The 24,169-nt window shown below is 38.5% G+C and overlaps 1 protein-coding gene across 4 annotated transcripts in view; it reads right to left on the bottom strand.

Annotated features, from left to right (window-relative positions):
• TRAPPC8 (trafficking protein particle complex subunit 8) overlaps positions 1 to 23,968 on the bottom strand; it is a 51,774-nt gene extending 27,806 nt beyond the window's left edge. For 2 of the 4 annotated variants that reach the window (XM_040062150.2, XM_040062160.2), the window contains exons 1-13: positions 23,665 to 23,968; positions 18,160 to 18,354; positions 15,518 to 15,601; positions 12,722 to 12,811; positions 11,210 to 11,384; positions 10,665 to 10,818; positions 9,483 to 9,561; positions 7,823 to 8,070; positions 6,223 to 6,338; positions 4,462 to 4,612; positions 3,983 to 4,083; positions 2,440 to 2,545; positions 793 to 924 (exon numbers count right to left, since the gene is read on the bottom strand). In XM_040062150.2, coding sequence (XP_039918084.1) covers positions 793 to 924; positions 2,440 to 2,545; positions 3,983 to 4,083; positions 4,462 to 4,612; positions 6,223 to 6,338; positions 7,823 to 8,070; positions 9,483 to 9,561; positions 10,665 to 10,818; positions 11,210 to 11,384; positions 12,722 to 12,811; positions 15,518 to 15,601; positions 18,160 to 18,354; positions 23,665 to 23,821 — 1,788 coding nt within the window. In that variant the 5' untranslated portion in view covers positions 23,822 to 23,968. The remainder of the gene's footprint in view (positions 1 to 792; positions 925 to 2,439; positions 2,546 to 3,982; positions 4,084 to 4,461; positions 4,613 to 6,222; positions 6,339 to 7,822; positions 8,071 to 9,482; positions 9,562 to 10,664; positions 10,819 to 11,209; positions 11,385 to 12,721; positions 12,812 to 15,517; positions 15,602 to 18,159; positions 18,355 to 23,664) is intronic. The other 2 variants (XM_040062170.2, XM_040062180.2) reach the window with 1 other exon arrangement.
• Between the last annotated feature and the right edge of the window lie 201 nt (positions 23,969 to 24,169).

Genomic DNA, 24,169 nt, shown 5'->3' with positions numbered 1-24,169 from the left:
ACAATACTTCTTTTAGTCCTTACCAGGACAGTGAGGCTCAGATTGGGTAGGGTGGGAGAAAATCCCCAGCCAAGCCCACAGTGCTTTGTTCCAAACAGAATTTTGATGCCTTGGTTCTCCTGTATTGTTGTCCTGCAGTAACAACCTCAGCAGGAAACAAGCACAAGCTATCTTTACAGAATGTATCCCACAAGTAATGCAGAAACAAAGCACAAAAGTTCTATCCAATAAAATTTATCTACCACAGTTAGAGTTGCTGCAAAGGAATGTGAACGGGAGTAAAAACAATCTGATCTGTATTGGTTTAACTGCCACTTAAGTCTAACAGCCACAGAGATGCTTTGGTTTGTCAGGTAGTAACTGTTCATGCACCTGCACCTCCAACAAAGAACATGCATTTAAGGCACCAGGAAAAACAAATCTAAATTTTGCTATTATTCTAAGAAACTGAGTTTAACAAATAATTATCTCCCACAATTCACTCTTATCTCAAGAATGAAAATATTCCTTTGCCCAAAAAAGCCTTGAAAATTACTGTGTCTAAAATGAGACTCAGAAATGAAAACATACTTAAGTTTTAAGTCAGTGATCTTCAGCATTACTTCAGAAACAGAAGTAAAAGGCTGGGTGATCAATCCAAGTCATTTTCAGAAGATTATAGAACAGAATACTATAGACTAACACCCAAGTGTCAGAAGCCAAGCATCTTTTTCCAGACTAATGACACACTTAACATATTTTTCAAAGTATCTAATACCGGGGATATTTTCCATGTGGAAAGATAATACGTACCTGGCCTGCTTTACTAAATCTGTGGCCCGCCAATATCATATGAAATGCAAACTTTCTAACCATGGGACTTTTCATGTTTATAAAACAATGGGCTGCCTGCTCCAACAGGAGTGCACTGCGAAGATCTGAATCCTGTTTAAAAGGAAAAAAGAATTAGCCTGAGTTGTATAAAACCATAAAGGTAACAGTGGCCTTGTTTTAATGCTAAGAGGGACAGTAAGTTGTAAGAGTATGTAAACATTATACACTTATGTGGGCACCTAAAAATATGACTTAAAAGTATTTTTCAATAGTGTTCAATACCATCATGTTCTTAGTTCTTCTAGTGAAGAATATATAAACCTGTTTCAGTATGAGTAACAAAATAAATATTTATCCGCTTTTTCAGTTACTCAGGCTACAGTTCCAAACACCATTACCTCTGAAGCACTCTCCTACCTTTTCCCCTCCCTCCCCCTGCAGATATTAAGGCTAGAACCAAAAAACTAGACCTCTGCCAGGATGACTGAAAAATACAGGGAGCAATGAAACGTGGTGATTTTTTATCACATCAACCTTTTGAACCTATTGATTTCTTAATGTACAATTTTTTACTATTATACCCTTCTCTTGTCCTGCCAAGACACAGCTATATTACTTCAACCAATCAGAACAGAATCTACTTGATTTTACCACAGCTGAACTCCACACTATCAGTGATGTTCAAGCATACATCTTGACTACAAATATACTCTGAGACACCAATATAATAACCTGCGAAGACTTTCTTTGGAACTAACAAAATGCTCCACAAGCATACTACGTGTAATTTTAAGTTGTAAAATGACCATGCAGAGCTACTAGTATTTAAATTCCTTGCTTAAGTACCTTAGGCTGCTCTTGTAAACATTGGTAGCAAGCTTAAGTTGGAAGAGCAAGAATGAAGGTACAAAGACACTTGAGAAAGAAAATTACAGAACTAAATAAATTTATTCCATGCTGAACCTCTCCCAGGAAAGTCTCAGAAGCATAGCATTTGGTGCTGCTGGCCATGAAGTCAGAATTACAAGTTAGACTTCCCCACAAGCTTTAAAGGAGAAGCTACATTATTACTGGAATTAGATTTTTCTTCACTCATTTTCAGGGAAGACAGTTCCTGGGTTAGAAGCTGATTCTCTGCTTAATTTCCGCCAATAAATACCACAGAAGCATAGGATTTCATTTACACAGTAAGGTTCTAATGATTCGTACCAGCTGAGCTACAGTAATGCCTTAGTTGCTTAATCTATAGAGAATTTCTGTTTATATATGGGATATCATCCATTACGGCTATGGCAAGCCATGCTAATACTTTTAACACATGAGTTTGTAAGCTACACCATACAAGAGCTAAGCACATGTCAAAGAAAATTAGTTATAAGGCCAAAGATAACATATTTAGCATGGTTAAGGAAGTCAAGCAAGTCATTTGACTAGAAAGAGAATAACTGTACTAGTTCCTTCACTTACAGTGTAAACAGTTTTCTTCACTTCATGCTCTATACCTGCTCATTTGCTACCTTTGGTTAGAAAATATTGTAGGACAAGAATCAGAAGGTAACCTAGAAGTGTTTGGGTAAGAAAACAAATAGTGAGAGGGCAGAAATGGAAAAAGCTACTAAGTTTTACCTCACTGGTTAAACGAATGAGAAGAGCAGCTGCCTCTGAATATTTGCTTTGACTTTTTAAGATTTCAGCACTAAGCAGTACACAGCGTTCAGCCAGAACCATGTTCCTAAAGTAAAAACATATATATATATTAACAAATAAATAAACCTCAGAAATAAACCTCAGAAAACTTTTTATCTCAAATCTTACTTATCTTCTATGCACGGCATCAGACTGAGGTTTGGTTGCTTATTGTTCTTAAAGCAAAATATATGGAAGTTCACTCACCACAAAACAACCACATACAGATTGACACATTAGGTGTCCAATCCTGCTATAACAGGAGCTTTAAGAAAGACAAAGCTGGAGAGCATTTTTGAGAACAGTATTGTATTTATAAAAATACCAACTAAAATGATCTGATAAACAAAAAGTCCAACAGTTAGAAGCAGGTTGTACTGGCAAATTGTACCTGGGTAGCAGGTGCTCACCAAGCTGTTCTGTCACACACCCTGTTTAGCAACACAGAGGAAGATCAGACTAAAAACCTCATGTACCAAGAAAGGGACAGAGAGATCACACACCAGTTAGTGAGTGATGCACCATGGACAAAACAGACTTGTTTTGGGGAAGATGGAATTAATTTATTGGCAATTAATAACTGAATAGCACAGTGATAAATAAAAGCATAAATAAAACACCTTCTCCTAACAGATCCTCCTTCCCAGGCTCAAGTTCACTCCCAACTCTTCTATCTCCTCTTCCCCACAAGCAGGCCAGGGGAGCAGGGAAAAGGAGCTGTGGCCACTTCAGAACATTTCTCCATGCAGTTTCTCAAGAATTGCTCCAGTATGCATCCTTTCTGCAGTGTACAGTCCTTCAGGAACTGACTGTTTCAGTGTGGTTTCCCCACAGGTCACAGCTCCTGACAGGAACTGGGTGTGGCACAGACTCTGTACAGGCTACAGCCACCTTCAGGGTACATCCACCTGCTCTGGCATTGGGACAGGCTGCAGGGTAGATCCCTGTTTCCCCATGCACCTCTGTGGACTGCAAGGGAAAATCTGTTTCAGCACGGTCTTTACCACAGGCTGCAGGGAAGCACCACCTTCTCCTGATCTTGGTATCAGCAGGGCTGTTCCTCTCATTTTCTCACTCCTTTCTCACAGCTGTTGCACAGCTATTTTTACCCTTTCTTAAATGTGTTATCACAGAGGCAACAGCAGCATGGCCAGTTAGGGCAGCAGCAGGTCCATTGTGGAGCTGAGTGAAAACTGACTCTGCCACAGGCAGCTCCTGCTTGTCTTCTCACAGAAATCTTCCTTCCAGCCACCCTACTACCTAAAAATCTACCATGTGAATTCAATACACAAGTTCAATAGGCACTGTGTTAAGAACAGCCCAGACCTCCTCTCATGCTATCCTAGACACGTGAGTTTATCTTCCTCCTGAAAAAGTTACCATCACTCTGTGATCTTTTGATACTACTACTGTGCAGGGCAAGAAAGTTAAGTCACCAGATACTTCAACTTTAACTGGATCAGTTCAAAAGTAAACAACATACTTGCAGGTATCTCGATAGGTCTGAATTGCTGTCTCCATATAATGAGCAGGATATGGCCTAGGAGCTCCAGGCTGAAGAAAAGCTGATACCGCTGCCATTTCCTACAAGAGAAATTCAGTACTGTCACTGTAGATTCTTCAACAAATCATAAACCTCAAAAGACTGAGGAACATGTTGCAATAGCTACTAGATTCAAGATCTTCATATAATCAGTTACAGACATATAAAAGTATTTAATACACTGTAACTGACAAAAGGTTTAATACAATAGCCTATTTATGGCTCTGCTTATAATCAGCCAGAGAGTTGCACACAGAAGTGTTCGCAATTCACAGTACCCCCAACATTGTGCAGAAGCACTGACTCAGTCTTACAAGCCCAAAAGAATTCCCTAAGGACTGCATTTTGTTACCTTCAGACAAATATTAGAGATTATTAGAAAAAGTTCACAGAATGTTCATGTTATGTGAAGTACCAACCAGTGCTCCAGCTGCATAAAGCATTGCCTGATCATTTAAGAAGTCTTTCTTTGCTGTATGGTAACAGCTATATGCAAGTTCATAGTGTTGCACCAAAAAGCACAAGTCTGCCATTTTCCGGATTTGAAGCTCCGGTGCTTCTGGTGGATACCTATAAATATAAATATTTAAATTCAAAGTCATCCTCTCTCATCTTAATATATATCCACAAAGTAGTAAAAAAACCTGCATTACTTCAGCCTCGCCCAAAAACAGCTAAGAAAAGTGAATCTGTTTCCTTTCTGCTACATGTCACTTCGTTTCACATCCTGCTTTCTGATTAGCGAGATTCACTGTTCCAGTAACATTCAAAGCACACACTCCTCTTAGTCAAGAAATACTGAATTGAGTTTATAATGACCACTGAAACTGCTCAGTAGGATTAAACATTAGAGCTAAACAGAGCTGTATGAAAACAAAAAAATGTAAGACATTGACTGTTCACTTGGCTGTAAGTTGTTATTTTTCAACATTACTCTTGTAAGAAGTCTACTAAAAAATTATGCCTTATGCCAAAACACTGTGCAAGTTCCTGTCTCTGCAAGCATCAATCTAATTTTTGGTTAATCCAATATATGTATGTTGTAGTAAAGCAGACAGGACTTAGTCTCTTTAGGCAGGAAAAGTTAATTCTTCATTCACATAACTCATTTTTATACAGTTTTCACAGACTTCATGTTTAACTAATTGGCTAGTAGTTTCTTGCCACCCAATTCACTGGTTAAAAGGTGTTTTTATGTGTACATGCTACGACTCTTAAATAGGAGTTTAAATACTTCTTCATGGATTCTTATGGGACAGATTTTTTGTTATAAATTATAGGTGCAACTTATTTTTCTCTACAAGAATAGTTTGTTATGCTGCTTCTTATTCTTCTAATTCTTCCATATGGGAACCTACAAGCTAGTTGTTAATTTAGCTAGAGTAGCAGGGACTAAATGTTTTATAGGGCCTTTCTTTTATAATATCTTTACCTGTAGGTAACATATATATGGTTCATTTCAGTAATAATCAAGTACATTTTCACAAATACTTGTATGTCAAATGCTGTAGGAAGTGAACTATACTTACACTTTCAAAACGAAAGCTGGAATTAGCAACATTTTGATTATAAATCCAAAGACATGCAAAATTGACATTTGAAGCAGTATGTGCATGTCAAGGACATTAACCTTGACTAGATAATGACCAAAATTATTTAGACTTCTGTGGTAAAGACAGCTGGAGAGTGATTTTTGTGATTATACATTCTAATTCACAGAGGGAAGTTACCAAAGCATACAGAATTTGTATTTTGGTTAACACTTAAAACCTGGGTTTAGTGTATACTAAGATACATGTGCACTAAGTATGAAATTCCCTTTAGTTTAGCTCTTGAACACATTGCAAAAGCAATATACTCAATACTCTGCTGGAGCAGATTGCATAGTTACATAAGCAAAACACATATATATGGGGGTTTAGCTGTGATGACAGGTGAAAAAGCTTATATAAATTAAAAAAAAAAATCCCTCATGGCAAGTCATACTTTCTTTTTATTACTATTACTCTTAAAAACATGTGTTCATACTTTTCATGATTTTTCTAACTGAAACCATTCACAACATTGCTGGCTTAGTTCACTTTGCAGAACACCATCAAACAAGCACGTGCTTTCCCTCCTACCCCTAGAAAAGGTACACTTGCAGTTTAAATATAAAAATAATGACTGAGATTACTTACAGCAAACCAGAAGTATTCTTGAGTTCATTTATACTTTTCTCTGGAACCTTGCTGCCACTAAACCATTTTTTAGTAGCAGAAAACAGTGATCGGCTCAAGCCTTTCCTGGATATTAACTGGAGAAATACATTGAATTAGACCACCAAATCTGCAAAAGATGTAAGTTAAACTAATACAAAAAGCCAAGCTTTGTTACGGCTTCGTAAATTGATTTTTCTTCCATAAAACAGAAATAAATAAAAGTATTAAAATAACTAAGAACACGCTTTCTTAGAATTAATCTCTGACACTGAGACAGAAGTTAATTTATTTATTTTCATATATTCATAATTCTTATGGTTTTTTTTTCTCTCAGACAGTTGAGCTTCACTATTCTTTCTGTAAACTGGAGAAACATCCATCTTAAGAACTTGAACACTATATACATCCGATTAAAATCTAAATCCTAAATAATTAGAATATCTAATTTTGGGTATTAGTCCAACCTAAAATCTGGACCAAATACATACTATAACAAAGAACCTTCTCTCTGTCACCCATGTAAAGCATTATCACACCATGAACATCAATTTCAAGTGTCAAAGGTACAAGGCAAGCAAAGCTACACAACTTGATTCTTCCAGATAATTTCCACTTAGAAGGAAACTTCTGCAGGAAATTACTACTCCCATCCTATAAGGCAAACTACATTGCTCTTTAAAAACCAGACCATCTCTCTTTTCTTACCAGGACTAGGAATGTATCACTGCATTCCTGTTTACTACACTTCATATAACCACTCCTTTTTAATGTTTTTTTTAATAAAGCTTACTAGGCATAAACAGGGTCAGCATATTCAATTCAACTCAGCCAATTCAGGGAGTGAGCATTCCATACAGGACATGATCCTTAGGATGAAAAGCCCTCATACTTCAAGCTATAACTTGAATAGACAATCCAATCAAAATAAAATCAGAGTTCAGACAAGAGATTGATATTTGGGTCCAAGACTTTATGTTAAATACAGTCATTTGATTGCACTAATGTAAGTCAATCCATCTCTACAGCTATTTAAGAGCATGTAAGGGTGAAACACTTGTAAAAGGACTTCAGTGTGATGCAAACAACTTTAATACATGCCTTTAACATGGATATGATATTAATCACACCTCCAAAAAAGCCTAGCTTGAGAGCAGCATGTTACCTGCAAAAAAACTGCTAAGAGCAACAGAATTACATGATTCAGGGTGTCCCTGCATTTCTTCCCTGTCAAGTAGTAACTGAAGAATGCAGCTTTTTTTGTAGATGATTATAGATTAAATACAAGATTTAGGGTAAAGAACAGGTTTCCCTACAAACAGTTCAGACAGGCTTTCACCAAGAAGCCACCTTGCACTGGAGCTGTTGATACAAATCAGTTCTTGCTTTTTTAAAAGACAAATTAAGCAATAATAAGAACTTCAGTTATTTCTCTTAAATCTACTTACAGTTTTCAGAAGACAGCTGAATCATTAGATGCAGAAGGAAGTAATACCATCAAAAGAGATTTCTGGATAACTGGATTTATATCCCAACCATTTTTCCTTATTAGAGCACAAAGTGTTTTTAAGGGTAAACTGACCTGATCATTGAGCTGTCGAATTGTTTTCTCTATGTGTGGCAAAAGTCCCCGAAATGTGAATTCCTGTATGAACTGCCTAATTCGATCGTGATCTGTGAGAGTTAAACAAGCACCATGAGGTGTCCCAGAATTTGACTTCTTTGAGTCTTGCAGTGATGTAGAAGCCTTCATGTAATCAGTGCTATCCAAACTGCCACTGGGATGATCCAGTTGAAGGGGGTGAGTCTTAAAGTTATTTGACAAGCCATCTGTTGAAAGATTGAAACAAAAACCCCAGCAAGTATAACGTTACTTAAACGTTTTAGGTTTTAAAGGTCATTTTTACTAACTTACTTACTTACTCAGAACTCTGGAAAGCAAAGAAATTCACCAACTGTTCTGTACTACAGATTAATGCTGAGCAGGCAGCAGCAGAGCACTGAGTATTGCATCATTCCTGGAATTCTCAGAAAGCTCAGAGAATCTCAAGAATTACAACATGGCTAAATATGCACAGTTTTGGTTCTCAACCACAGTGCAAAAAAATCTTCCAATATGCTGCCTAATATCAACAACATTGAAGGAAAACTATGGAAACATTAAAATCCAAATAAAACATTCATGAAAGTTGGAAACACAGCAATTACTACACTGGCTCCATTGGGTCCATTCTCTTTTTTTCTGCTTATGTTTTACAGTTTCAAAAAAACCCCCACAACAAAAAAAACCCACCAAACTAATTTTCCATGTCCTTCCAAGCAATCATGATGTAAAACAATTTCCTCCAAATTCCTTTTTGTTCAGTGAGAAGGGCTGCTGACCACTATCTCATTTAGCTCTCTAAAACAGACCGAGACACTGCTTCACTCTAAGACCTAAGCAGCTCTCTTATTTATAAGAAAATCTGTTTGCCCTATCTGGCACTGAGCAATGCTGAACTGTGAAAGCAAATCCTTAATGGATTTGAATCATTAAACGTAAAGCTGAGTTTGTAAAGTTCAACTGGCTGCTCCCAAACCACATTTGGGCTGCAAGACCCTAGAAAGACAGCAACTGTAGGCTCTCCCACACATGCCAGGTCTCCACATGCCTTTCAGGTGAGGTATGGAGGATCTGGGCTGAGATTCCCTACTTGCTCCCTACTTGATGATGTCTCTCATCTGAATCCCACACAGCTATCTTAATTATTTTTTGAGGGTGCATTAATTTACACTCAATTTCATTTACTTCTCTCTCCCATCCACAGGCTGAGTTCTAAGGCAAGTGCTTCCAAACAACTTACAATCTAAGCACTTCCCTGACATTTACAGATTTAATACAAAAACCCAGGACAAAAACCCTCCAAAACCTCAGCTTCCAAGTTATAGCAAAGCACACAACCCAAAACTTCCATTATTATGAAAACTGACTGTTTAATCCTATGCTATTTTTACTAATTATCAGAGTCTGCAGACAATATGCCTAAACTATGAGCCCAATACATCATTGGACATCTCATTAAGGAGATGCCACCAATCCAGTAGGAGAGCACCACAGCATTTTTCCTGGAGGAAACTTAGAGCATGTAGAAAACCATTACTCTGAGTTCCTTAACAAATTATCTAATTAATTACTGTTCAAGACAAAAGAAAGTTGCGTTAAATGCTATATAACATCAAGGTTTTCATAATGACAAAAATACCTTTAATTTCACTGTCTATGCCATCTGATATCAAGTGATCAGTATTCTTGTTTGAAACAGTATAATCTTCATAAGAATCCTGTCAGAAAAGGGGGAAAAAAGTCAGAACTTTAATACTACTCAACCACATACAAAAGTCAGTAAGCAGTAGTTGTCAACTTCAATAACTTAACTAAATTACTACAGTAGCATGTTTGTTCATATATATTAATTTTTCTAAGTAGTTTCTGAGGATTTAAGAAACTGTCTTACTTTAATGATGAGAATTATATTCACCAAATGAAACAAGTACCTTCTGACTTGCTCAACTAGCTTCCCTGTCAAGCAGAGCAATTCCAACTCTTACCCAGCAGTGCCTACAGCAGCAGAAATATATTCCCTAAAGCAACTCCTGAACAAGCTCACACATACAAAAATCTATATTGCACAGTTGACATGGAACAGAGAAAAAGAAAAATATCTGATTAGTTTATGGTGAGCTATAACTCACTGGTCCTCTTAGCTTACAGAATATGAAATGTTTTGACTTTCCAATACCAGCTACATTTGGTAAAGAAATAAGATTCCAGGAACCTTTTAATCATACAGAGTTATAACTGCAGGTCAGTCAAAAGCAAACTCAAAAAAGAATATTTTTGGTTCTAAAGCCAAAAACAGTTATTTATGGCAAACTCAAAACACATTATCACTTGCAATCTTAGCAGATGACAGACCAGAGTAGACCACAAGAAGTTATCACAAAAACCACACATACTCCCACAAAACAACACACCCACACTACATAGTGAAGTACAGAAGACCCAGGAAAAAAAACAAAATTTAAGACTGAAGACGACAAATAAAAATGCAGATAGAAAGTTGCTATGAACAGGACACTTCTGAGGTTACTTCCTCTTACAGCTCTTAAGGCACAGGTCTATTATTTCTGTACTACTCCCATGAGTCTATTTCAGACAGTCCAGTATTTCAATGCTCCCTACTGTCAACTTAAGTAGCACAGAGGATGGTTCCTACTCGAGGACTCATGCCCTCATACAAAGTCACAGCTGTGTCTGAAGTGCCCTGACTGCCTGTTAGCTCATTCTGTAGAAGCACAAACATATAACACTAAGGTGAAACTTGATGCAACTAAAATGGATTTCCATACACCCCTTAAAAACGGTTTTTAGGATAGTACAGTACCTGGTTCTGAATAGTGCTTTTCTGAAGGTACTGACTCCAAGGATCTGGTATCTGTTCATCTGCTCCTCTATTAGACACCCGAGAATTTATTTTCAGCAAATAGCAACCCTGAGTTCCATATCTCTGTTTCATCTCTTCATAAATGGAGTCAGCTCTGAAACAGTAAAACAACATTTATCCTATCTTGATATCAAACTAACTTTAGAGCGTGTCATGCAACAAACTATTTTAGGTTATTATCCATAGTGCTTAAAAGGAAAATTCTCCTATTTTTAAAACAATCTGTTATGCGCGAGTAAAATTAAGAATCTTCGAAAATTAATCAGCAACTAGCAAAGAAAGCATCTACCCCAAAATCTGGGACAAATTAATTTCATTTTGCAGGAACACAAGATGATCTAAAAATAGTACTTTCAAATATCTGCCTCGATAACAGCATACTGACTAATGGATCCTGTTGCATGTCTAATCTCAACAGAATTTATCAGCACAAACACTTCAGTGAAAGAGCTCATCTGTAAGCTCAGTGAAGGCAGATGACCCACCTTTGCTCCTCTCCTGTGCTTACATCATGCAGTAAGACATAATATTTGAGCGTGTTTGGTATAAACCACTTGGGATATGAGTATTCACTACTGTGCTGAATCCGATGTTGTTCTTGGGACAGCTTCAGGAACTGCTCCACAGGGTCAGGTTCACTAGAAGAAACTACCAGCATACCTGAATTCACTATTAAGGACACACACCCAAAGAACACAGGGACAATCACTGATCATAGAATAAATTAGGAAGTGTATAAAATGTAAAGAAGAGGTGAGTACCATACTTAAGCATGTAAAACATGCTACCACAAAAGTATATGCAACTACAATTTGGCCTTAAGTCTCAAAAAAACCCCAATCAGTTAACTAATATCTGTAAAATGAGACCCAACAGGAGTTTGCTCCTATTCTGACAGTGACTCTAAGTTTAAGCTGCTACATGATAGCTCATTTAAGATTTTAGATAGAGACCAGATGTTCACAGCAAACATGTAGCTGAAATTCATCCCCACTGTATTTTAGCTTTCAGCTTCCAAGGAGAGCTGGGGCTTTAAATTATCACTTGAACAACAGTGATGACCAGCATTCATAAACACAGCAACACTGCCTGAGTAAAATGCAGAAGTGTTCAGATTTTTACCTCAATGCAACTACACAATCATTTATAAGAAACATCCCACTCTGCTACATCAACTCACCAAATCAAAAGATATTAATACAGAGACGCCAGAGAGCAAAATTATACTTTAAATGTTATTAAAGTTCAGAAGTCAGAATCAGTATTTTGCAAAGTTAATTCTGCACAAGTGTGGCCATTAACATACCTTTCCACTATACTGAAATTCTAATGTTCAGTACAGAATTAGGAATATAGTGTCATAAAACCTGCAGCATCGTAATTACTGTAAAGCTAAACACCAGCTACATCATGAAACACAGATCATTTTCAATTTCCCTGTAGACAAGCATATTGTGCCTAAGCTTTGGTAGGGAAAAAAAAAAGAAAAAGGTGAAAGCATTCAGGCATCATTCCAGTCTTTCCAGACTTTTTGTCCAGCATAGCTCAAAGTTATTTCCATAACAACTTCTCCCCAACCTCCACCATTCCATTTACTTACAAAAAGCTATTAAAAAGCAGCAGACACATCCCAAACACACATTCCTCCATTGCAGATGAGGGACAGTCAACAGACTGTCCTTAAGAGCTACAGCAGAAAGTGTCTTAGGATGATGGGAGTTTTGTTTACAGGTACTGGCTATGAGCTCACTTTGACACAAAAGGTGTGTGGAGAAGGGGAAAAAACCCCAATATGGACACCACAAAAAATTCAGGCCAAACAGTCACAAAGAAAACCCTGACAGCCTTATGAAATAAATCTGCATAGTCAGATATAGTGGAAAAATATATAGGCTTCAAATCATAGTTGCAAAAGTGTTACTGCAAAATTTCAGTGTCTCCTACATTACATTTTGTAACAGCCCTCCCCGGAGCAGTCTGTAACATTCAAAGGATACAGGCAACATAGTGGTTTAAGAATTCATGGTCAGACGCAGGCATGGACTGAAGAAAGCACTCTCTGTAAGACTCAAACCAAGGAGTAGTAGCTGAAATACACAATAAAACAGGACAAATTAGACTATTCAGTGAAATTTGTTTACTCATTAATGAAAAGGAAGCATGAAAGACTACACCTGAAAGTGAAGCCTGCAAACTGACAAGGTTTGTATGGCAGGGGAAAGAAGGGGGAACAGTCCAAGGAGAAAGTATTTTAGATGCTACACAAGTAGGAGAAACAGTAACACTTGAATCAAATCCCGTGAAACTGAATAGCACCTTAAGCACCACATTTCTCACCAGTGAAGGCTCATGTGTTCAGACCTTGTTAAACAGACTACTCTTTTCCACCCCTTTAAACATCCATACACTTGGCAAAGAAATAAATAAATTCTTCTAACAGTCATTGAATTTCTGGGCTAGGGATATAAGAATTGACCAAGAAACAAAATTCATTTTTGAGTATGTAGAAGAGCTAAGGATTACCAAAACCATACGCTGCCTTTTTTCTACAAGTGTTGACTTGGCTTGACAGCAGTCCCCTTCCCATGCCTTTCTAAAATACACAGTTCAGCTGGCAAAGATCCAAGTTGTACCATTAATGCCTAATAATTTTAACCTGCCAAATTCAATGCCCCTTTTCAATAGGGATTTCATTTTCCTAAGAGTAACAAATAAAGGGAAACCAAGGATGTCTGTGACATAAAAAAAAAAATATGAACTTAATGTCGTCCATTTCTTTCCACTCCAGCTATAGGTCAAATTAATTCTCCAACTCCTTTCCCTTGAGTGGCAAACAGACCCCATAGCAAAATCCACTTTCAATAACCTGATTTTACAGTGAAGTAACTGGAATCCAGTGTCATCTTACCTGCAAACTAGAAAACAGTGACTAGTGGAGAAAAAAATTATCAAGAAAATGTGAAGGTATTTTCTTTATATGACCCTAAAACCCCCACATTGCTAGACTTGAGTAAATAAAAATAAAAGTAAATAAAAATTTCTAATGCTTTGTAAAGCTCTCATGCACCTCCTCATAAAAACCAAGCCAAAGCATCACCTTGATTTCTGAAGCTAACTTTAGGAAACATGTTCACTTTTACACTGGAATTTCTTGTAGGGCATCCATTTAATGCATTTTTGTTTAATCCTACATTGTCAAGCCATCTTAGATTGGCTTCAGACACAAAGAAGTCAGATATAGCTACACTTGAATTCAGTCTAGCAGTCAGCACATGTCACATAAAATAAAAAGCCTAACAGGAGACAAACTTCCAGTTTTTGATTACAGCCTTTCTAGAAACTGCTCTCTGAGTACTCATCTAGGATATAAAAAGCTCTTGGCTTTACTGAGTCCTACATGCAAACATGCCAACTATTTAAATTAAGGAAAACACAGCCTGTTATTATTAAAAACAAGCCATAAGAAAGTGACTCGTACACATTTTTCACAAGTATAACAAGCCATGCAGTAACTCTGGTAAACACTGCTAAATAACCTAAGGCAAAATTGTCAACTGCATTGTACTTTCAAGCACTGTTTTCAAATTTTCACTTCTGTTTCACAGCTGAATCACAGCAAAAGAAAAAAGAAATCATGTGCTTTTTAAAATCTGACCGTTACAAACATGGATGTACTACTTTGTTTTGTGGATTGGTTCCCCTGCCCTCATTTTTCATTAGGCCTATTAAAAAACTTGGAAGCAGCCTCAAAGGCAACTAGTTTCCTTCTACACAACAACATTAACAGGATTCACTTGAGCATTTTACAGAGCTGTAATCACTTATCATAGATACTTGATAAACACACACATCATATTCAAAACAAAAGCATTATTAAAAAAAAAAATCTGCAACTGCAACATCTCATAACATGCTACAGCAGTGCAGACCAACATTGTCATTTAGGTACCCAGACCTGTATGTTTCGCATTTTCCCAGTATGCTGGAACAGAACTGAAGTTTTGGCAAACTTGCTAACATGTTCAGAACTTATTAAGAAAAAAAAAAAGTAACATTTGTACCTAACAGCTAAAGAATGGAAAGTCTACTTCATGAAGTTTTGTACCCTTAAGGCATTTAGCAGGATCTGAACAGATACTACTGAAAGGATAGCTAGTATTAACCAAAGGCACAAACTATATTAATATATAAAACTGAAAAATATCAAAACCTGGCTCTTATAGACCACAAATGCAGAGCCTTGAGAGGTCAATAACCAATGTGGTTTGGTAGCAATAAGTCAGCAATAAGTCCCATGAACTACATAAAAATGTATTAGAAAGCTTTTTCTTTTTTTTTAAGGGTCATACTCCAGAAAGAATGTAAATATAGCACAGTCAGCATTTGAGTTCCAACTTAAAAGGTGTTACTATCCCCTGAGAAAGAAGTTCTCTGAAGAAGCAGAAAGTACATTTGAAATACAGCACAGTGACAGTATACAGTTCCATAGGATCAAACAATCCAGCGTTTTTAACAGCATCAGGTAATTTACTACCACCACCACCACCCTTATTGATTGTATGGAAGGACCAAATGATTTTGATTAACAAGAGTAGAAATGTGATTCAAAGAAAAATTAAAACAACCACCACCAACGATTTTTCAGTTAGGGGGGGAAAAAAATGGAGGAACACACATCTACGTCCAGAAAAGTGCTGAACAGTTGTAGCAGATGGTAAGGAAAGGTGGATGGGGCACATGAAAAAGGAGTAAAGGGCAATTTGGCAAATCAGCACCAACCACAAAAAAAATACCTGAATAAAACGTGGATGTGTTCAGTTCCATCAGTGTCTCTTTCCAATTACTGTACCAAGGAACACTAGCTTTAACTGAGCGATCTGATAGAAAAAACATGATATTATTATACTAAAAAGGGTCAGATGCAGAACACTCTTGGTTTTTAAATCTACACCATGCAGGCCCATGAGGGGCACTGAAAAGATTTGACTCCAGCTAACCTTAATAATGAATATTTCAGGCTTCTCAACATTTGCCAGCATACTTTAATAAAAATCAATACTGATTTCTAGTTCAGCCCAAATTCTAGGCTCCAACAGAAATGGAAATTCTACCAAGTAGCAAAGATTTAAGTTGTATCTAGATGTTATTTCTATTTTACTAGCTGAGAGATACTCAAAATCTAAGCCACTAACTTGTGAGATTTCCCAGCCTACAGTACTAATTAAAAGTAGCTGATACATTAGCTGGTGGAGGTGGTTGCCCCAACATTCTCCTTCACTTCAATCATATTCCTCCGATGCCTCAGGCCAGCATTTATATCATGCAGCCCTGAACAAACATAGCCAGGGAACTGATCTAGCTGAAAAATAATTTTACTTCTCAAATAACTTAATTTTTTAGTGGGATTATTTTTCTTCACTTTCTACATGCACCAGTATGTGGGAGAAGCAGGCACGGCTGAACAGAAGCAACTTTTCAGCAACCAAATGAGTCTTTCAGCACTAGATTATGGAACTATAAGAATATTAAACAAAACTGTAACAAAGAAGGATTACAGACAATTAAACCAATACAACACAGCAGTTCCAAAATTCTTCCCAAAAAAAGAGCAGTATTATGACCCCAGTGCCAGAAACAATCATACCTCAGCCTCTTAATGTTTATCTTTCTACAAAATAGACTGCACTTGACCATCATTAAAATTAAGAAAATACCTTTTAATATCATTATCCTAGAAAACTAATTCACTCCCCCAAAAAAGAACAAATTGAAGAACTAATGAGACTATTTTCCATTTACATGCCAAATGATTATGTTCTGCTGTAAGGAATGAATGCATCCCCTGGTTTGAATAAAATGCTCTAAGAAAGTTGAAAAAAAAGCCCTAAACTTCTTAGTAAATACTCATTCATCCAAGCATAAAGGAACCTTACTTGGTACTTCCTCATATTCTCTTGCACTGTAATGGGATACAAGTTCCTCCGTCAAGAACACTGTCAGTGTTACGTGATAAACCCCTGAAATGGGGTTCCACTTAACAAAAATTTGCCCTTCTGTGTGATCTTAAACAGCTTATACATCTCTCCTCCTGTCAAATAAGCATATAGCCAGTCTGAATGGAAATAAGAATCTAATCACTGACAGACAAAAGATAGTCAGACATGGTAATATCTACATCCAAGGCTCTGGCAGCAAATATGGAAAACAAAAGGAGAGATACTTGCTTCTGTAACTACAAAGCATTGCTTAATATAGCCACTATTTTTCTTCCCTTCTTTCAATACCACGCTTCTAAACTAAGGCCATTAGAAATCTCACGGAAAAGTCTCCTCAGTGAAACCATTCTGTTTTCTCAAGGTCTTTCCATCTCTAGAATTGAAGCAAACATTCCATCTGAAAAAAAATTCATACCAAAATGGCAATTCACAAATGTGACCTATAAACAAGGGCACAGAAATTGAAAAATACATGGGATTTTCAACACATCCCAAAAACAAGCGGTTTCCAGGCTCAGGTCTTTTGCTTCATAACCAACACGGGACATCAACCTGAAGACATAACTCATATATTAGGTATCGAAGATGTAAGAATTGTGCCATCTTTCCATCATCAACATAAAAAATTTACTACTGCAACATCAGTTACTAATCCTCATGAAGTTTTATCAGTCTATTGCTATAGCAGAGCCAAACTCTTCACTGCAGGCTGAACTTTAAATACAGTAAATTATGCATGTTTAAATAGGGCAGTGAATACATGCTTTGAACTAAGTACATGCTCAGAGGCTTTAATGGATTAGGGTCTTAATTGGGAGGAGTTTAATCTTCTCAGCTCCTAAGATCAGGTCTCACTTAGCATTATTCACTATGCCTCATCCCTTGGAGTTCTGAGAAAAAAATCTTTTTTAGAATCCTCTAGTCATTTTGACAGTGAAATATGAAGAACAAGTTCCACAGAATAAAAAAAATAAAAAGAGAAGGAATCAAAGGAGTCACACACCTTTCCTCAAAGTCTTTTTTCTTTAAACTTCTTATGACTTGATCATAAAAAATAAAAGAAGCCAGGATAACTAACTTCAAGATAAAGCTGTACATTAGTACCAGCACTCTAAGTTCTGATATTTATTCAGCCAAGTGCAAGAAGTCACCCGATCAGTTTCGTAACAAGAAAATTACACAACCAAAGCATTGGTAACTGCTACATTAAAATAATGATTTAACACAAGTTGAGAAGAACTACAACATTAGGAAAATTAATATTATTAATAAAGCTCAACCATTCTTTCAGCATAATATAAAGGCAAAACTATTTGATAAATCCAAAGTCTCAGTAAAAGCAATGTCTCAAAACTGATAAACTCTGCCATGAAATGAGGGCTAGAAACTTCTCAGCCAATTCCAGTTTACATTATGAAAAATACAATATCATTACGTACCACTGATATTGAGATCATAATCTCCAGCTGTGATCACATTAGCTACCAGTCCTTCAGCAGGCTGACTGACAGACACAACGTCATGCAAAAGTTTCTGAATGGCACCAGGCTGAGGTGGATGAGTAATGATGTTGTTGACAGCGATCTTCAAATTTTTAATGATGTGAAGCTGATTATTGGGATCTCTCATGTGAACTAAAAAGGAAAAATAAGAGGATTTGTTGAGGCGTATAATAGACAGTTAAAACAGTTGTCATAAATTAGTTTTTTTCCAACACACTTTTTCTTTAAAGATTGCTCCACTAAACTTCTCCATCATCAATTCTAGATCACAGTCCATAATGCTTGACTATGAAAAATGGCGGGGGGAAGGGGGGAATTTTAACAAGAAATTACTTCATGTTCAACATTAGGCTCATCTAGGCAGAGTGACTAAAGAACAGCATAGGATCTTAGCTGGTAAGAATACCCACTCCATCTAACATAGTATGTGCACATCCTACACTGATGCTCCTTGTGGAACATATGAACTTTCACAAAAAAGCCATAGGAAGCATGCATGGATTTCACACAATACATCATGTTTTAAGGAATCACCAGTTTCCAAGAAACCTCCCCATACACAAATATATAGCATTTAAGAAACTTGACATGGATAACACAGTATTCATTCATCCAAAATTAACATATCCTAAAAAACAAGCTGAGAGAGCTGGGGTTGATCATCCTGGAGTAGCAGGGAAGACCTCAGAGCAGCATTCCAGTACCTAAACCAGGCTTTCAAGAGAGCTGGAGAGGTACAAGGGCATGTAGTGACAGGACAAGGGGGAATGGTTTAAAACTGAAAGGGGGCAGATTTAGATGCGATACTGCAAATAAATTCTTTACTGTGAGGATGGTGAGGCATTTTGGTTGCTCAAAAAAGCTGTGGATGCCCCAACATTGTAACAGTTCAAGGCCTGGCTGGATGGGGATGCGAGCAACCTGGTATAATGAAAAGTTACCCTAACCATGGCAGGGTAAAGTTAGAACTAGATGTTCTTGAAGGTCCCCTTAAACCATTCTATGGTTTTTAACACTATAGCTTCCTTTGTAGAATCTCTGTGAAAACTGCTCCCTAAAGCCATCTGATTTTAAAAAACTATTCACATTTTCAACACTCATTACAATTCTGAGCCTGCTGTGATTTTTCATGTAATTTCACCCTATTTCAAACCACAACCACCACCAAGCAAGCCAGACTGTGAGTGCAGGTACAACACACTGACTACAGCTGCCTAAGCCACGTGGTGCTACCACATGCCACACAGCACAGCCCTTGACTCCTCTGCATGTTATTTTCACAAATTACTGTATAGCATATAAAAGGTAGCACAAAGGAAAATTCTTTCCTTGCTGTCTTCTTCATCTTTCAACTAACTACAGGACTCACACCGTAAAGGTCTGAAACTGAGTATTCAATCTGCTCCAGCCTGGAAAGCACTCCACACCTTTTCCACAAGCCTCTATGGAAGTAGCAAGTACATAGCTAAAGTCAGATCACACTAGTTGTTTACAATCCATTTTAAATGTTAAAACAGATTTCTAATGTTGTCAAAATCTTGATTGGTGTAATTCTACCTTCCTCAATCACATATTCACTCCCAAGCTTTACCCAGCACTCAAGCTCATGGGAAAACAGTAAAGCAGGTTAGAAAACTCATCCAGCCAAAAACAACCTAAAAATGTGCGGGTTTTTTCAGCTGTAAGTTTCAGATTGAACTTATACATCATAAGGCAGAAAGGGCAATTATGCTGGCTAAACTTTACTTACTTCAGTTCAGCATTTCTATCAGAAAGCTGAAGAAGTTGTTTTGCATGGGGCTTTTTCCATCTTATCATATTGGTAAATTATCAACCTTACTGCCATGCAATTACTGAAATTATGAAATGTAAAGGAAGTGCAGGAACTAACAACTAGGAAACTAGTTTACCTTCACCAGCACAGCTATAACACTACAACTCATATCCTTGCTGTCTGTCCTGAAATATGTAATAGCCATAACAATGATGAGCAACCACATTTCCACAGAGAACACAGATGACATCTCTGGCGTCTTTAATTTTAAGGACTGAAATAACAGACATACTTGAAACCCCAAAGAGTGCTTGTCTTAATACCAAAAAACAACATGTCTAGTGTTATATATTGCCTTCAAGTGTTCATAAGATCATTTCAGAAAGTACTTTGATGAAAGTGGCAGTGGTAGCATGTATTAGAACAGTATCTTTCTCATCAGAAGCTGAAAACAATCAGATGCTAAGATACCCACGAACAAGGAATTCCTAACATCATACTAAGCTCAAATTAGCAGAGTGTTCCCATTATACTTCCTTACATCTTGCACATATTTAAGGCTTAGAATAAGATAAGATTATCAGAAGGTCTCCTTTTTTTTTCTTAAGGTCAAACACTTTGGTTTAAGAGTAACCAATGCTATCTTAAAGTGATACTTGCTAATTGACATCTACACTGTAATTCTCCTTCCCACAAAGACAATATTAGTTCATAGAGTATTTTAAAAGATGCTTAAAAGCAGGATCCTATTTTAAAGGACACAATATATGCCTACCAATATATACAATGCATACACTTGTCAAATCAGGCATCAGTTGTTACTAACAAACAAAACAGAAGGCAGCCACTTTGAGAGTAAATATGAAGGTATAAAATCCTCAGTATACTTTTGGGTAGAGTTTTGGGGTTGTTTTTCTCTAAGACTTATGGGGATAGTAAAGCTGTCCTTTCACTTTTTTAAACATTTCTCCTTCACTAACAGGACTAACTTACAGAAGCCAAGCAGCTAAGAATTACAAGTCAGCACACCCCGAATCTGTGCTCAGGACACCCTACCATCGCACTTTGCTGCATATTGCAAGGGTATTTTTGGCTAAACCACCAAGTCACTGATAGACCAAAGCTGATGAGGGGATTAAATACTGATTTGTGCACAGGGTGGGCCCACTGCATTTACATTGCATATTTTTGTGGGGTTCTACTTGAAATTAGATAGAATCTGGCCTCCTTGGACTGAGCAACCTCAACAGTGTGTGGTTTTACACTACCACACCGTGTTCTGGTCCTTCACATCTCTGTTAGCACATGAAGGGTGACTGATATGTGCAGAGCAGAGAGCTCAGGTAAGTTCCTGTTTAACAGAATTGTTCTGCACATGTATCAGTAAATGAATTCCATAACTGCACTGCTTCTCTAAGCAAGAAGGCTGATGAGCACAGAGTCTTCGGCTGGTTCATAAGCCACATAACTCCTAATTTCAGACAAAAGTATGTATTGTAACAGGACTCCAAAAATGCAGTAGCAAATCCAGGACTGAGCTTTTCAAGATACAGAAGAATTCAAGAAGCAATGCATGTACTTTAAATTTCTGCATAAGGGACAGCTTATTTCTAAAGGGATGAAATACTAATCTAGCCAGTTTTATGTTAGAAATTCAATTAAATAGACACCGAGTAAAGAGAGATGATTTAATTTTAAATGGACAGCATTTCACACTCCCTGAAGAAAAACTGTGCTTAGAAAGGAAGACACCAAAATAGACTTACAGAATCACACAATTATTATAGTTGGAAGGGATCACTGGAGATCACCTACTCCAACCTCCCTGCCAAGGCAGGAGGATCACCTCCAGCAGGTAACAGGAACTGTCCAGGTGGGTTTGGAATGTCTCCCAGAGAGGGAAACTCCACAACCTCCCTAAGCAGCCTGTTCCAGCACTCTGCTACCCATAATGGAAAGAAGATTTTCCTCATGTTGAAGCAGAACTCCTTGTATTTTAGCTTATGGCCACTGCTCCTCACAGAATCCCAAAACAGCTATTACCACAATATCAAAACTATACATAATATGAGAACAATACTATTATAATCATAAGCAGTAAAGCACACAGCATGTCATGTACAGACATTCTGCTGTACCACAATCAGATAATTTAATCGTGCCTTTCTTCCCCTCTGTCCTTACCCTTACACATGCTGCTTCTAACACAAGAACTTACAGTCAGCATGCAGTAACATTTTTTCCAGGGAGCAGGAAAAGGAAGTCACTCTTGGAGTGAGGAACTGGAGTCAGGCTTGTGGCCTCCTAGGTCAGAATACACACAGAGTAGTGCAGCAACAAAACCCACTGTACCAAGTTTCACTCAGGGAACACTGAGGATAATTCAGGTTTTCAAGTTCCTTAACTGTCACAATAATTGGACCAAAATAGGTGCAATTAAGTGAATCAATTAACCTTCCAACTGAATGCTTAATTTTGAATACTCTGCCTGGTTTTGTTTGCTAGATGCATTTTGAGAGTCTTTCACTAAAAGAAAGATAACTAACTTCAGAACTCTAAAGATGTGAGCATCTGCATTTACTATTTTTATCTCTGCTGCATTCTCACATAGTTCATGGGCATTGCTGAACAAAATGAAAAACATTTATAAACAAGTTACAACTGATAAGTTACTAAGAGTTACCTGAAAATTAAGGCAGATTTTTAACACAAAGTAGCTTTTAAGCCGTTGCCATTTTTAAGAGAGAAATGCAAAAATGTAACGAGAATGACAGTACAGGCTTAATTTTCTTGCACTCCTTTTTCAACACATGACATGCAGAGGCTGCAGTCTGAGCTACATGTCTATCAGAACCCAAATCTGACAAATGTCATTGCATCACTATTCTGACAAGCAGCTCTCTGCAAACTGCATGCCACTGTAATGAGCAGCAACTTAAAATGCATAGCTTATCTAAATTACAAACAAACAAACAAATTTCGGACAGTAAGTTAAAGCATCACAGCTAAATAATTCTATTGTTTCTCTTAAGTGATCAATCTCCAGTTTTCCTGCTGCTTCATGTAGTCATTTTATCGATGCCACATAAACAGCTCGGGAAAAGAAACGGGAAAAAAAAAAAGAAAAAAATAAAGCAGAGAATAAAGCTACAGGCGAGAGAAAGGAAAGTCCTGCAACTGAAATTACGATTAATGTTTCTGAAAGACTGGCCCTACTTTCAACGCCTGGCTACCGCAAGTGTGAAATCCAGTAGAGACTACAGCAAGAGTCAGGTACAAGTACTAGAGAGGCAACAGCAACGTGATTTTAATGGAAGACAAAAATCCGCCTGGAAGAGCTGAATTTACAGACACCTTCCTCTTCAGACGCGGGATGTCTCCAGGAGAAGCCAAACTTCCCAGGTTCTGCAGACCCAACGTAATTAAGCTGACTTAACAGCTGTCACCTGCGACAACCCCGGCAAACGCGTGTCCCGCCAAGCCTCTCACGGCTCCGGGTGACACCCGGTGACACCGGGCGGCCGCCGGGAAGGGGTGCGGGCCCGTCCCGCCGGCGCAGCCCCGGCAGGCAGAGCCTTGCGGGACCCCCGGAGGCCGCGGGCGGAAGGGAGCGGCGGCGCCGCCTCCCCCGCCCCGTGTAAACAACGCGCTCCGCTCCCGGCACCGACCTTCCGAGGTGAGGCGGCAGAAGGGCCTGACCAGCTCGGCGAAGCTGAGGTTGTTCCTGCGGGTGAGCCGCTCCGCCTCCTCGCTGCACAGCGCGGCCACCAAGGGCACGAACGAGTCCTGGATGAACTCCTGCACCGACTGCACGCACTGGGCCATCGCCGCCGCCGACGCCGCCGCTCGGGGCCGCCCGAGACGGCGCCGCCACCCTTCTCCGCGATTCTCCGGATTATTCCCTCCCTGACCGGCGCCTGTCCACGGCTCCCGCCCGGGCCCCGCTCAGCGCCCGCCGAGCGCCGCCATATTGCGCCTCCTCAGCCGAGCCCCTCGGGGAGCGCCCGCTCCCGGCGGCCCCCGCGCCCGCTCATGTGATTGGCCAGAGGGGCGGTGCCGGGCCGGGGAGGGGGAGGCGACGGTGGCCGGCCGGAGGGGGGAGGGTTCTGTGCTCCCCCCTCCCCCGGGCACAGTTGGTGCGGTCCGGGAGGGTGGGGGCGCGGGGCCGTGGGA

The sequence above is a fragment of the Hirundo rustica genome, chromosome 1 (genome assembly GCF_015227805.2).
Source record: "Hirundo rustica isolate bHirRus1 chromosome 1, bHirRus1.pri.v3, whole genome shotgun sequence".
In the NCBI taxonomy this organism is placed as follows: domain Eukaryota; kingdom Metazoa; phylum Chordata; class Aves; order Passeriformes; family Hirundinidae; genus Hirundo; species Hirundo rustica.
Note: the sequence above shows the minus strand (reverse complement) of the source record. Positions and strands in the feature narration are given on the sequence as shown.